The 16399-nt window shown below is 39.6% G+C and overlaps 1 protein-coding gene across 1 annotated transcript in view; it reads left to right on the forward strand.

Annotated features, from left to right (window-relative positions):
- The window catches only part of SEMA5A (semaphorin 5A), a 246985-nt gene that overhangs the window by 112267 nt on the left and 118319 nt on the right, over nucleotides 1-16399 (forward strand). The window contains exon 4 of the mRNA XM_008151651.3: nucleotides 12203-12265. Coding sequence (XP_008149873.2) covers nucleotides 12203-12265 — 63 coding nt within the window. The remainder of the gene's footprint in view (nucleotides 1-12202; nucleotides 12266-16399) is intronic.

Here is a 16399-nt window from a genome sequence, read left to right on the forward strand (position 1 = left end):
GCCGCAACAATCCTAAGAAAATAATTATGAGACCTAATGATCCATCATCACAATCCATTAAATCGGTTGGCCTTGAGTGAGAGTATATATAGATGTGTACGGGGAAAAAAGTTATTCTATTTGGAAAAATAAAGAAGAAAAAGCAGCTTCTCAATTATCCAGCCTAATCAGATCTCTAGGCCTTAGGAAATGAGGAGATAACTGTTAGCATTACTTATTTCAGAGATGTTAGAGCTGTAGGGTTTGACTGTCCTAAAAAGTACAAGTTTTTCCACAGCTTGTGTGGTGGCTTCAGGAGATACATTTGGTTTCCCCCTTTAATACTGGCATTACTGTCAGCCTGTGACCATTTAGGAAGACATTAAGAGGACACCAGGGGGAATTGTAGACTATTTGGGGACAAGGAAGAGTAACATACTGGGAGAGACCAGGTAGGCTGGCTCCTGGCCAGTGTAAAAACCCAGACTGCACCAGGCCCCTAGTCTGTCTTTTCCAGGCCTGGCTTCACCGCTTCATTGTCCCTTACACCTCCTCAGGGTGTCCCTGTGCTGTGCTGTGGGAGAAGGGGGTTAGCTAGCACCCTTATTCCAGGTGAGGTGGAGGGAGACCTGTGTTCGAATCCTGGATCATCCACTTAGTAGCTTGGTGACCTTGGGTGAGGTATTTACCTTTCTACCTACTATGTAGGATGAATTTAATACCAGTGCCTGATTTATAGGGGTATTGGGTGGGCAGAGAGTGTAGTGGTGGGCAGAAGAGTACCAGTCATCTTCTCCCACCAACAATTCTGGATTGTTTCCCCCAATATATCTTCTTGGCAGCTCTTTTAAGGTGTGTGACTCTCACACCCTGTCTGATTTCTTGTTCCTGTTGTCGCATTGCTCCTGTACATACCAGTCACTCTTAGAACAGTATATTAACTCCAGATGACTGATCGCTTTCTGCTGGCCTCCTTGATCTGTTGGGTCTGGTTGATCTCACTCTGCTCATCTGAAAGGTGGGCAGTGGTGATTACATTCAGAGTCGAAATGTGAAAAATCAGTCTGACCCAACTTATTCACTAAAAACAGCAGTAAACTTCCTCTGTTGATAATGAGAATTATAGTTGAGACCCAACCAAATATACCTGAAACTCTACTGTCAATTCCGAATTTGGCTGGTTAAGAGGCTGAATAAATATTTAGTTTGTAATAGCTAGCTTCCTTTCAAAATTTTCCTCATATATGTTAATCTAAGAAAATATAAGCCTAACAGATAGGAAAACCTTAATTTTTCTATTCTATTTTTCTTACTTTTTTCCACTTATAAATTTCAACTTCTTTAACTTTGCTAAGTGTCCTCTAAGTCAAGTACCTCTAATTTTTTCATTTGTTCCTGTCATATTTCTTTTACATCATCCCATTTGTTTGACTCAGGGCACAGAATTCCAAGCAAATAAGTCATTATCATTTGACTTTGATAAAGATGTTCCTTTGATAAAGAACTGTGAGTTCTTAAAATGTTAACACAACCTTTCATGTGATTAATATTTTTTTTTTTTGGTTGGTTTTGAAAGAACAAAATTTACTACCAAGGTACTAAAGTATGTTTGATTCAAAAGGGTGATGATAAAAACATCCTAGGAATTTTTTTGTCAACTGTTTTCTTTTTGGAAATAAATTTATTGTCCTATTATGTTTTTCTTCAAACGATATAACAAAGGTAGTTTATTTTTCTGGGACTGCAGTTACTATGGTGAGGGAAGTAAGGCTGCCCATAATTGTGTACAGCCTGCACTCTAAAGCCAGACAAAGGAGGGGGATTATTATCTTATTATAGATAAGAAAGACTTGAGCTACTGATATCCACCCAATAATCGAGACAGGTGTGTGGGTGTCTCCCTCCCATGCACCTATGGTGCTCTTCCCACTGCTAATAGCTGGCTACCCACCCCTCTGTCACTCTATTGTCCCTGCTTATTTCAGCTCAATATCTGACTGCTGGTGGCCTGCAGTCAGTCTCCTATCCATCCTTATTATGTCCCCAGAGAGATCTTTCTCCATTACTAATCTCACCACACCAACATCTTACTTAACATCTTATCCATAACTTTTCTTTAGTTCATGAACAAAGTCTGAACTCCTTGGCAGGATTGGTGATGCCAGTCCTGAGCTGCATGCCAACCTGTAAAGCCATCTTCCTCTTCATTCCATATCCCAGTGACTTTTAGTTCCTCAAACAGATATACTTTCTTTCCATTCCAGGTGTGTGCGGGCTAATTCCTTTGCTTTTCATGAACACTCACCCCTCCATTCACTCATCAGTTCTTTGACAATCAGCCTCGATGCATCCCCACCCACATGTGGGTCCCTTTAATACTCCCCAAATCACAGAGTAGCTCCCTCACAGAGCTCTTTGATATCAGGGACTACGAGCTCAGATATTTGGCAGGAACTGGAGGTGAAGTTTTCTATCTGATGACATAAAAATCATTTGTGTGTGTGTTAGTACATGTGTGCATGACTCATGTGTACATATGCCTGCATTAGTTTTCTATGGCTGCTGTAACTAATTACCAATAATTTTGGTAATTTAAAGCAAACACTTTTATTATCTCACAGTTCTAGAGCCAGGGGTCCAAAATGATTCTGTGGAGCTAAAATCAAGTTGTCTCCTGGCCTTCCCTCCTTCCCTCCCTCCCTCCCTCCCTCCCTCCCTCCCTCCCTACTGGAGATTCTTTTCTTTGCCTCTTCTAGAGTCTGGTGGCTGAGGCTTTCCTAGACTTGTGGCTGCACCATTCTCATCTCCGCTTCCATGATCACATTACCTTCCCCTCTGTGTGTGTCAAAGCTCCTTCTGCTTCCCTTTATATGGATACTTTTCATTATTATGTATAATCCAGGCTAATTTTCCCATCTCAAGATCCATAATCACATCAACAAAGTCCCTCTTGCCTATAGGTAACACTCACAGGTCCCAGGAAACAGAATGTGATTATCTTTTGCAGGGGTCATTATTCAGCCTGCCACAAGGGTCCACCCCAGACATACACAGTTAGTGTTTCTGGATACTATTCAGAGCCATAGAGCCAAATTATTGACTTCAAAATCAAATTCCTTTGCAGGAATTTGGGTAAAGTTGCAAGATCTGGCAATTACTTGTCAGCTCTGTCTAATCACATATCAGAAGAGTTGCTAAGAATTTAGCAACTCTTCTGATATGTGATTAGACAGAGGTGGGAGCAGGGGGCGGGGGAGAGACTGAGTGATATGCATCTCCATTTATTGTAAAATATAACAAAATATCAATTTTTCAGTCAAAGTATCTTAAATATTACATATATATATCATAAAGTCACTAGCTCTTATTCTCATACTTAACACTTTTTTACTTGTTCACGAGATAGAGTGCTTTTTCATCAAGGAGTTTAGGAAGGATCATATTTTAGGACTTGCCCCTGGCATATAAATAAGTTTATTATACTATAGAAGAGAGAAATGTGTTTGAAAAAACAAATGGCAAAATCACAGATGGATGTTTAATGTTAAGTCATGTATTTGCTTTAATAAGTTCAAGCAGTTATTCTTAAAATAACAAGACTGTTAAATATTAACTGAGAAATGAATATATCAATAACATTCATTAAATCCACATTTAATATTGTGATATTGTGAATAATGCTTCTTGAGCAGAAGTATATCATCTTGTTATACATTTTATTTAAAATAGGAGAGAAATGTAACTGCCCAAATGTACACCAGAAAACAAATTTTAATGTTTATTTCTCTCAGCTGCAAGCAAAAGTTTATGGAAATAGTACTGATAAGGCTCATAAAAGGCTTTTCAATATATCTTGTGATCTGGCAAATAGCTCAATATATTCTGAAGTTGGAAGTGAAGTTAATCTTGGTAGCGGTAAGATGAATCTCAGGAATCAAGTGTTTATAACGCAAATAGTAAACAAATTCTGAATGGTCCTGAGAGTATAAAAACAAATCCTCAGTAAGCATCTATAATCTGAGCTTTATATGCTCTCCAGTGGTTCTAGCCCACATGTTCTAACTCAAAACTGTGGAGAAAAATCAGGTGTGTTGTTTGTTTTTCATGAAGCTAGTTTCAGAAAAGTAGGAAATATTGATGGGAAAAACTAAAAACAAACACCCATACATTTGCATCTTTATTGGATGTTAAGCTGACAGTTTGTCTAGAATGTCTTCATTAGGATTTACCCAGTGTAAAGAATAACAGCACCAAGACTGATGACTCCACTATAGGTGACCTTACACTGCAAGCAAGAGAAATCTAACACACAATCACAAATAATGTCCAATGTGTTTACACCTTGAAGGTGTAAAAAAATTCTATTAACCCCAGTAAAATGAAATTTTAAGCCAGACAAAGAATTACAGGACTCCTGCATCTTCATTTGCATCCATGCTGTAGTTTCTGGATTCCCTTTATACATTTGTTTCATGTTGCCTCAAAAGAGAAACCCTACTGCTTTCATGACCTATGATATGCAGTCCCTTTTGAACGCTTTAGCTATATTTCCGAATGAAATCTCATCATATGGCTAGGAAATTCACTTCTATATTAGGGCCAGACTTGTTTCTCTTCATTTTCCCAATGGTCCTAGAATATGATTGCCAGGAGCCAAGTGCTCTGTGCAAGAAGAATACTACAGTTTGAGCTTTGTGAAGACGTTTCCAAGGAAGCCTTCATTCTATCACGTTGCTTGTCTGTCGAGTTGGTCAAGGTCCTAAGCATCCCATGCCAACATACTTCTCCTTATTCTATTCTTTCTTCCTCCCTCCCTCCCTCCCTCCCTCCCTCCCTCCCTCCCTCCCTCCCTCCCTCCTTCCCTCCCTCTTTCCCTTTCTTTCTTTCCCTTTTCTTTTTTGCAAGAGCTCATGTCATTCGTTGTACCGTAAAGTCTTCAAATAGTCTTAATAAGCTCAGTTCAGGCCAATATGTTTCATGACATTCAATAATCAACTTATTCCTTTTGGAGTATCTCTTTGCATGTACAGAATAATTGTTACATCAGCTAAAATGTCTAATGTTAACTTGATTGGGTTATGTCTGTTTAGCTTCTAGAGAACATCATGATTTCTGCTGAATATTACAGAGACTGTAATGTTTGAATGCCATCTTCTATGTTATTGTACGTTCTAAAAAAAAGAAAAATGTGGCATTAGAAGCAATAGTTTTCCCTTGAAACACTCTTGGGAAATACTCAGTTAGGCAAGTCCTTGAGAATTCAGTCCATGCTGATGGCAACATTTCAATCCCATGCTTGATTGACTTTGAATTGAGTTCCTTCCATATTAATACTTTAGGAAATTTATGTTGAAAATAACCATTCCTCTAGTAATTGGACTTTTTCACTACATTTAGGCTAACAGATTGGACATTAAGCCACTTTTCAAACCAATCCATTTGGATCCATGAAAGTGATTTCTTTGAATCCTAGAGCAGCTGCTCTTAATAGCCTTACCTTCTCACATCACTTTCATTAATGGAAACATTTTTGAAGTGCAACAGTTGTTTGAAGCTTCCATGTCTGACGATTATCATTGAAAATTATACCAGATGTTATAATGTCCTTTAATATTGGGTTCATTTCTGATGTCTTTTTTTCCATAAAAGCATCCTAGTGGGGTGCATCTATGTTCAGTAACAGGGTTATTAGAACTCATCTTCCATTATTTTGTTTTGCTCTACCCTTAGGTCTGTTCCAAGTCCTTTGCACTGCTTATCAGACACATTTGGTCCCTTAGAACAGTAACTTGTCAAATATGTTTCCTGGGATCTCAGGTTTCTAGAGGTGGTTAGGGATTTTATATGTATTATAAATTTTAATTCTATTACTTCAAATAGAATTTACACCAGTGATGACGAGCCTATGACATGCGTGTCAGCTCTGACACACGTAGCCATTTCTGATGACACGCGGCCGCATGCCGAGGGTGAAACATTTGCTGCTCCTGAGGATGAAACATTTGCGACTAGAGTCTTGGAGTTAGTTTTTTTCCTCAAAGTGACACACTACCCGAGTTATGCTTAGTTTTTTGGCAAAGTTTGACACACCAAGCTCAAAAGGTTGCCCATCACTGATTTACACTTATGTAGATCACACACAACATTATGAACACATTGGAAATCTTACTGAATTAACTTTTTTAATAATATTACTTGGATTAATTGGTTCATTGTAGAGCCTGGGGTAAAGTATCTTCTTTCATTTCTGATTATACCCCAAAGTAACTGAGATTCAAAGGTGGCCTTCTTTATTACTACTCAACTTGTATAATCAGTGTTATTTCAAAAGTAGGCAAGAAAACAAAATGCAGAAATATTTACTGAGCGTCGTATGATTCGGCAGTCATTAGCCTTGCCTTTTTTAATGATGTTATCATTTTGCACTTAAAACATGACTTTAGTAAATGCCATGTTTACCTTCTTTTATATGAAATTATGTGGAAGAATTTCCTTAAAGAAGTGCGTCTATTGCTGAAAAAGTGTGGAAGTCCCTGTTCCTACTCCTTCCTGTCCCTCTTTAGAGAGAAGTCGCCTTCATTGTTTCTCTTCACTTGATTGTTTCTCTTCACTTGTTTGGAAAAGGAATCCTTGCAGGGAGTTTACCATAGAAGTGCAGCTGCTAGTGTGCTCGCCCAGCCACTCAAGGTCTCCAAAACCTCCCGTGCCCATTCCTCATGGGAGGTCCTCCAGTTCCGAGGCTTTGTATGTACAGCATTCTGTAATTCATTCATCAATTCAACAACTGTCCGTTGAGTTCTTGTTGTATGTGAAGCACTGTTCTAGGTGCTGGGGACACATAAATGAACCAAGAGGGCAAGATGCTACCCAAATGTAACTTGCCTCCTAGTGGGGGTTGAGGAGGCAGATGTGGTTCTGTACACATAGTTGTATAGGCCACAATGGGGAGATAACACGTGAACAAAGACATGAAGACAGCATGATGTTAACTCGGTGGGTATGTGGGACAAGAGCATTCCAGGAAGTGGGACTAGCTGGTGCATAGGCATGGGAACATGACTGCATGATCTGAGGATGACAACAAGGAACAGATTGTGGTGGTTGAGCTGGGGTACTGGGAAATTAGACAGAGAGAATGTAAGTGGCTAGGATGGCAGAACTATGCAGGTGGCTTTAATTTGTACTACAGACTTTAGTTTGTAGATCACCAATAAGAATGACATGGACTTGCCTCTATTTGACATGGACATAAATGCAAGTATATGGAAAATTAATATTAAAGTGAACAAGTAGACTTCATGTCCACCCAGAAATAATGGCAGAGAGGAAAGTTGGACACATTCTTCCAGAGTGACTGAAGTTACTTTATGCCTTTCATGGCACAGCATGCCATCTGATGTGCCACTTGGCGTTCACTTGGCGGGGGGTGAGGGGATCCCTCAGCCTGGCCTGCATCCTCTCGCAGTCCACGACGCCTCGGGAGATGTCCAACTGACAGCTTAGGCCCAATCCCTGGGGGGATTGGGCCTAAACTGGCATTCAGACATCCCTCTGGCAGCCCGGGAGCCCTCGAGGGATGTCCGACTAACGGCTTAGGTCGCTCCCCCTGGGGAGTGGGCCTAAGCCGTTAGTCGGACATCCTTAGTGCTGCCGCAGAGGTAGGAGAGGGTCCCACCACCACTGTTGCACTGGCCAGCCATGAGCTGGCTTCTGGCTGAGTGGAGCTCCCCCTGTGGAACACACTTACCACCAGGGGGCAGCTCCTGCGTTGAGCATCTGCACCCTGGTGGTCAGTGTGCATCATAGCAACTGGTCGTTCCACCGTTAGGGTCAGTTTGCATATTACCCTTTTATTATATAGGATTAGCAATGATGCCTATGTTCAAGGATAGCTGGGTCAACACTTTATTCAGATTTCATAAAAACCACAATTATTTCAAGTGTCGACCTGTTTGTGTTTGCTTCCATTTTGAACAAAGGTATGGGCTTACGTTTCCTAGCAATTTGTTTATAATCACCCTGACAATTTAACATTCTCCAGCATGTCACAGAGATACATGACGTAAGACTATGAATGCAAACATATAAAACAAGCCCTCAGGTGGTTGTTAATTTTTGGCACCATGTAATTAAACTAGGTTTTTAAAAATGTTATCTTTTGCCAGTATCTAATTAGCAAAGCCATCTGCTGCAAGAGTAGTGGCCCATCTGCCTAAGAATGTTGTTCTCTTCATTTTTATGAAAAGTATCTGCCTTTGCCGGTCCCTGTCTAATTAACTTCTCTCATGGCGGAATGTGATATACACAGCTTTGTTTATATACTTCTGAGATCTGTGGATTTATATGTATGTAACACATACATAAAAAGAGCCCATCATTTTTCTTTCCCGCGTCTGATTTGCCCCTGATGTCTCAGCTCAGCTTGTCATCACCAGAGCAGGTGTGTGGGTGGGTGTGGCGGGGGAGGGGACAGCAAAGCATTTACTGTATCATGAAACACTGGGTGCTTCCTTAAGTCATCAGGGTGTCTGCAGATAAAAAACGACTTTCGTTAAACCTACTCCATTTCCATTTAGGTCTGTCTGTAGCACTGTTACTTCCTGAAAGTTGCTGATGTAGTTAGCTCCAGTCTATCACTGGATCTGAGATGACCATGCTTATGCTAACAATGAAAATGAGCACCGTTGCGTTCTTATGATCTTGTCTAGACTGATGAGAGACACTTATATTTTATTATAAGCTAATAGCTGATTTGGGCAAATATTATCTATACGACTGCTTCTCCTTCCATCAATCATTACCTAGCACAATGCCCTGCACTTGCTCAGTACCTACTGAATATTTATTGCATGAAAAAGAGAATGAATACATGTGCATAAAGCAAAAATCTTTTTAAGAACTTGAAGACTGCAGATGTTATTTGTGTGTACTTACAGACAAACAAAATGCACCACAAACAGGAATCTTCATGTCTTTTATAATGTAGGTGTTTCAAATTCTTTGCCTACTGTGTATAGCTTTCGGCTGTCCAAATAATGGCAATATTACTGCTGCATATTTGCTATTGAGAAATAAAATGAAGAATAAATGGATAATGGAATAGGGAATTAACATCCCTTTTCTCTGCTGGGCTATCACTATCGTGCAATGGAAAAAGACAAGATAGGACAAAAAATAAAGATTAAAACAACCCAGACACTTGGAAAATTAGATCATGAGTGTTGTATTGAGATCTGGAATGTAGAATGAAGAACAATTTCCCTTTTGTTTTGACTATCTTAGAGGTAGGTTTGGGTAGGTAGAAAAGTCTCTTAAAAGGAAGTTAACCGGAAAGATGGCGTCATACATCAGTTGTGGGATTTGTTCCAAAATCATGATACATGAAAGAACAACTAAGAATCTCTACTGAGAATAGAGTGAGGAGGCTTGATTACAAGTTTAATTGATTAGAACCAATCTGTGGAATGAAAAAAGTTATGCCCAGGTCAAAACATAATCAAATTGTATACAGAATGATGAGTAACTTTGAGAACTAAAATCTCCTACAGGAGAGTTGCATTGGTATCTATATTTCTCTCCAAAGAAAGTGGTTTTTTTTTTTTGGTGGGTTTTTTTGTTTGTTTGTTTGGTCACTTGTTTTTCCCCACAGTCATCAAATGGGTAAAATCTAGTTTACTGGGGGAATTGAAAAGCACTACGGGATTAATCTGGAACACCCGATTTTTGATCAGTGTGGGGAAAAACACACATTTCAACTTCATTCTTTTCCATATTCTGTGATACCCTACAATATGGGTTCAGCTTTATAATAGATTGTTCAGATCTACTGCTAATATAATTCCTTCTTATCCTGTCCTTTATTCAGGTAGAAAGTGAGAAGTGAGTCAACAGAAAAGCTACACAGTCATGGTCCTTAATTAATTCTGGATTTGAATATTATGGAAAGCTGATGGGTTGTGTATGAAAATGTTTCAGGAAAGTAAATTTTGCTATTTTTAGAATCTGTCTTTAGAAAAACTTGTAAGACTTGTTCTATTTTCTGTTGGTCTGATAAACTTTTCTGAGTAGTTGCTCTTTCTTAGTCAACTGAGTAAAGTAATGAAATATTTTTGAAATCTCTCACATTCTTTTTTCTATTACTTTCCCCTTCCAGTCGTTGGCCAGTATTAATCTTGAAAATGCAAAAGCTACTTGGCAATTAGGTGGACTCGGGAAGCTCTTTATTTGCCATTTCGGCAGAATGATCTAACAAGTTTGATGTCACTTGATAAATATTCTGTTCTGAACCCTGGGACTAACCCTGCTCCTCATAGCTCTATGTTTACTGAAGAGAGTATTGCTATTTCACTTTCAACACAATCGCTAGGCCACTGAGGGCCACTATAAATACCTCTTTATCTAAAGTATTTCACTGCATAGAAGTTAATTTCTCTCTGTGATGTATAACACTAAATCCTCTTGGTGGTATAAAATCATAGTTATAATGAGGTCTACTTTGCTAAGAGAATATATCATAGTGAGTCAATTCTGTTTTGAGTTTAAGTGAGGGCAATGGCACGGGTATGTTTATTTAAATAAAAACAAGAATGAGCTTTTAGAAAGAAACCTAAGAAAGGAAAGGACCACTCAGAATGACAGCAGTGCATTTATTCCCTCTGTGCTTCACGGGGACAGACAGTCATACAACTCTACATGAAGCTCTTATCACTTCTGGAAGTGCCATCACTTTGCATGAAAGTATTTGTCATCGTACCATGGAATTCAAGTCATTTGTTTGCATGAGATGCTGATTAACTGTGACTTTATTGTTGCCATTAAGACTTATGAACAGGAAAACATCATAGAAGAATAAAATTCTCTTATCAGATGTTGACACTGACAAATATCTCGAAGTCTGCACAAGGGAAACGCTGTAGTATTGTTTCTGTTTGAAAGGCACTGGAGTGTTCTCTCTAGAATACTTTTCTTATGGACTCATATTTGCCAAGTTAGATAAGTTATACAAGATGCAGTGTTTCGTGTTTCAATCTTTGTTATGTCACATTCTTTGGAGGACAAGTAGACATTAGATAATGATGTTAGCATGACTTTGTTATTCTTCTAAATTTAGGAGAATTAGAAGAAAAATCTTTCTGGAAATAAGAGTGAAACCGTTATTCTTCATAATACTTAACATTTGTTTAGTTTTAGCTAATTTTGAGTATTATTAAACATTAGCCCAAATTAACAAAGAAATTGCCCCCTCGCTTAGTTTTTTTTCTGACAATGATTTAACCAGTTTTTCAGAAACCCCAAATTTTTTAGAAATTCAACTGTAGTATTAAGCTAGAACATAATTATAACAATATGCATATAGATGGAGAAAGCATTTTTACCCATGATAGTTCACATTCCACACAGTAATATAAAAGATCAACAACTCGGATGCATACATTTGTTCAAAAAATGATTCACAATGTCAGCATGAGATCGTTAATGTTTGCAAGCACCATTTCCTCCTGTGAAATAAGCACTGTATGTTATCTTAACTAATCACAGGTTCTGTTTGTGAGTTAGTGTCCTATGTGTAAGTAGCCACATCTACTTGATCAGTAATGAGTTGGAGTTGAAAAGTCTGAGAAAAAAAATATTTAAAAGTTGTGACTCTAAATATTTAGTCAGAGCTAATAACATGAAAATTACTGGTTTGTGATTTTTGCAAGAGGTATTTATTTTATTGACTACCAATTATAGCATATGTACCTTGGGAGTAATGATATGCAAAATCTTCCTTGCTTCATTATCAATGAATATTGATAGATGACATGCTATTAAAGTAAAATGAAGATGTCTAAATGAGTATTCAGATAATTTTGTTTCCAGGCTTCTCTTTGAAATGTACTGTGGATTTATTCTGTGATATCACAGAAGTGACAGTTTCTGTAATCGTGCACTAGTCACCATCGCATTGGACATGCGCCTGTTACAGTGACTAGATCTAAATATCCCATGATTACCGCTTAAATATCTCATGATTTTAAAGGAGGTGAGCTGTTTAAAATTCTTTAGTTCTAAAGCTCAGTGTAAACCTGTAGGACCGATTTTATGTACTTGTTCTAAATCCTATATTAGTTTAAAAATATTGGTGTCCTGTTGGTTCCCCTAATCTGGTTCTTGGTATCTCTCCCCGCCTTTTGTTCAATCAGAACTATAATAGTTGCTGTCATTTTGGTGTTTCCTACAGGCTGAGGAGTGGGAATGTGATGAAGCGACCAAGAAGGCCTGTTACAGTAAGGGCAAATCGGAGGTAAGGAGGGCGCGGTCATGGCGGTCATCAGCTTTTTGAAGGATGGAACATAAAGCATGTTAATGTGAAGGCTATTTCTGATTATGGTGCCATGTGAAAAAGGCAAGCTTTGAAATATATGTGCAGTAAATTCTCCAGGTTTTAACATTCAGTGAGTTTCCAAAAGGGATTTAGAGCATAAGATCAGATTTAATTTGCACTCTCAGACATTAGACTAAGCAATGAAATTAATTGGTTATGATATCATTTAGAATACTGTGGGCCTGGATTTTTAAAATAATATTTAGATTTCTCCCAGTTGTGCCTTACAGCTAACTCCAGAAAATGACTACATGATATCTAAAATAATGGCATCAAAAGTGATTTGAGAGTTCTTTATAATAATTTAACTTAACATATTTTAAAAATAAGCACAAGAAAATCTGTATCCCCCAAGTTCCTAAGGGCAGGGTAGCTACGGCTCAAAGGCATGTCTTGAGCAGCGGTGCCCATGGCAGGGGTGCTCTCCCACAGTTGGCTGCCCAAGGAGAGGCTCCCGAGGAAGTCTATGTTTCTGAGAAAATGATGCTGGATCATCTTGAGGAAATGCTTCTGCCGCTGGGTCTTAGGCTCAGTAGGTCTCATCCTGTTAGGGATCGCCTTCCTTTGTCGGAGCAAGGGCTTTCCAACCTCAGTCACATTTTGGGTCCAGAAGAAAGTCGATCCTCAAGAGCAGCAAAGAGGGCTTGTTCTTTACCAAGTGTGGTCCCAGGGCAAACAGTATAGCAAATGCAGAGATCGCTGGGAAAACTCCCTCATACCGGTGGTATGTGTAAGAGACTCTCCTGCACTTTGTTTTATCCAACTTCATTGCCTGCTTCTCTGTCTTTGAACTCAACAGTCTTGAGGGTTAGACGTGGAGGTAAATCTCAGCAAACTTAGTCATTGTGTTCCTCAAAGCTGAATAAAGAGCTAGGAAGAGGGCAGAGGAGGAGGAAGAAAATACAGTCTTAGCCAGGGAAACCCTTGCAGACAAAGAAAAAGAAAGGCTATTTACCAAAAGATCTCTAACCTCACAAAATGCCTCTGAAATAAGTCATTGGACATACAGGAAGATTTAAAGGTTACAAAAAAATCAGAATACTGTCTTTTAAAATACCCCCGAAAAGAAATAAGTGCATAATAAATTTATTTACCTCAATAACCTTATTGAGTCTGTATAGATTATGTAGCAGCCGTTTGACAAAGTGCTTTCCAGATGGCTTTCTTTCTCCTCCCTGTGATATGTATGTCTTGATATGACAGGTGTATTGGTATACCTTTGCTCCTCACTCACAAAGCAAAGGGAGTTCTTCAATTAAGATCACCTGTGCTTGAGGAATGACATGTGGGGAATCAAGTTTACCAGGGGCTGGGTTGGAAAAAAAATCAGCTTTCTTTCATTCTACTAGTAAGATTCACTGTTGGAAAACATCGGCCTTTCTTTCCATGGTTCTAGTGCCAACTCCCCTTTGCCTGGTGACGTACAGGCCTTCCAGGACACTGTCTGATAACCTCATTCTTCTATTTTTTTTTTAATCCTCACCCTAGGATATGTTTTTCATTGATTTTAGAGAAAAGGAGGGATGGTGGGATGGATAGAGACAGAGAGGAAGAGAGAAACATCAAAGTTAGAGAGAAACATTGATCAGTTGCCTCCTGTACATGGGGATCTGACCAGGGGGATCGAACCTGAAACCTAGGTATGTGCCCTGACTGGAAATCGAACCTGCAGCCTTTTGTTGTATGGGATGACGCTCCAACCAACTGAGCCACCCGGCCAGGGCTCTATTTCTAGGAACTAGAAAGAGGGAAGAGGAGAGACCCAAGCCCAACCCCTGGGGCACAGATGGGGAAGCAGTAAGGCAGCCCCACTTAAAAGCAGCAGCTTAGGCCAAATGCCACCTGCCTAAGAGCTAACCCCTAAATCTGAAATTCAGACACCCCAAATCTCCCTGTTCTGACAGTGCCAGGAGCCAAATCAGAAAACACTCTCTAAATCAATTTGACTAAAACATAACAGCGGTTGAGGGGAGTGGAAGTCAGACTTTTCTCTTTAGCCATGAATTTAGAAATGAGAATTCAACTGTTTCATAACTTTCTTTTTGCGGTAGTATTATGAAACTTGACGCAGAATTACAAAGTGTCCCTGCCCCCCCCCCCAAAAAATAAAAAGAATAATGGACAATGTGACATCTCAAAAATGAGAAAAATGCCAGCCATTCTGACTGAAGTAGCCTTTTTCCTGTGCTAAGAAAAGCGGTCTGTGCTGCTCCACACAATGGGTTTTCCCACCAGGAATGTGGAGGGTGGCCAGGCTGGGCCTGGGGGTGGCAGCCCGTACCCACTCACTCCTCCCTGAGAGCCTTCCTCAGCAGCTGCAGAGCAGGGGAGAGGAAGATGACACATTTTCTCTTGCTCTTCTGGGACTGACACCGAGGTTCACGTATAGTCCATCTCAGTGACAATTGAGGGAATCAGGGTCAAGAAAATGTCGCCACATCTTTGCTTTGGGCCTGTTTAGAAGAGAAGCAAAGCACTGGGCCTGCTCATTCTTCCTGAGGTTTGATGCCTTGTTATGTACTCAATTTTCAGGTCACTTTGGAGAAAGGGGGTGACTCTGCTGCAATGGCTTAAACATTCCATGTATTAAAAGGGGGGAAATCTATTTTTATGAATTCTGAAACCTCTTATAATAAATTCTGTTGTATTTAGTTCCCTTTGAAAGACCATTATAGAAATCAGCTTTGAGAGTTATTTAAATGTCTTTTCCACAAATGTTATTTTAAACATAAATAGTCCATTCTCTGGTGATCTAACAAGAGTCCCTTGTCTGTTTTGTCTGAGCCAAAGCCCTTCCCACCATGACCTTTAGGAACTTGACAAAAGAAACACAACTGGTGATTATGGGCATGAAAGAGCTGCTTTGTGTATATGTTGCACTTTATAATTTTCAAAAGTTTCTTGTTCATGATCTCATGTCAGTACTTTCAACACCAAGTTCCTAGAATTATTTTGCTAGTCAGTGGGAGAGTTTTGATTAGGATCTAGGGCTCTGTGTACTGTTCCCCTGCTCTACCCTTTGGTCCTGCTCTCGAGTTGTCAACTTGGGTAAGTAAAGAGTTAAACTCCACCTGAGTGAGCAAAGACACCATCCTGCCTGGGAATCTTGTGCCACTGGGGTTGAAACTTGACATTTTCACCTGAATTGCCAGTATTTGGAAGGCTAGGAGTTAACCAGTGCCTGTAGCAAACTATAGGCCTGCCTTTCTCCTAAATAATTGCTGCAAAAATTGAGGATTCCTTAGGTGAGATACTAACAACCTGTGCAGGTTACGCATGCCAAATTTTGTTCTTTTTCATATTGAGCTTCCCAAGCAAGTTTTCCATGGAGTCAACTTCTTTTAAAATAGTCGCATTATATAAATACTGGAGGCCCGATGCACGAGGATTCGTGCAAGAATGGTCCTTCCTTCCCGTGGCTGCCAGCACCACCTTCGCTCCGGCCGGAGCCGCCTTTTTGCTCCAGTCCTGAGCCGCCTTTCCACCTTCCCACGCTGCCCAGAGGCCCAGAGCAGCTGGGGCGGTGCAGAACACTTGCATCCCGCCCTGCCCCCAGCCGCTGGGCGCCTGTATATGCAAATTAACAGGCCATCTTTGTTGGGTTAATTTGCATACTCACTCCTCATTGGCTGGTGGGCATTGCGAAGGTATGGTCAATTTGCATCTTACTCTTTTATTACTATAGATAGTAATTACACTTTAATTTATTAATACACTGTGTGTTATGTAACGTAATATAATTTTATTAATATCTGTGTATATACATAGATATATGTTTATAGATTAACATACTTCTGTATCTCTATATGTATATCGGGGTGGGCAAAAAGTAGGTTTACAGTTGTTCATATGGAAAAAGACATGCAGGTTATGATTATTGCAATAGCTTTGTTAACTCAAAAGAATGTCACAGTGGCACAGTGCACTTAGGTACAATCTTATAAATGCTCAAATTGCAGACCTTCATCAATTATACCAGAAAAAAAGGGTGGCCTTTTTTCTGCCAAGGGCCATTTGGATATTTATAACATCATTCGCTGAAGATAATTCACT

Source organism: Eptesicus fuscus, chromosome 4, assembly GCF_027574615.1.
Source record: "Eptesicus fuscus isolate TK198812 chromosome 4, DD_ASM_mEF_20220401, whole genome shotgun sequence".
Taxonomy (NCBI): domain Eukaryota; kingdom Metazoa; phylum Chordata; class Mammalia; order Chiroptera; family Vespertilionidae; genus Eptesicus; species Eptesicus fuscus.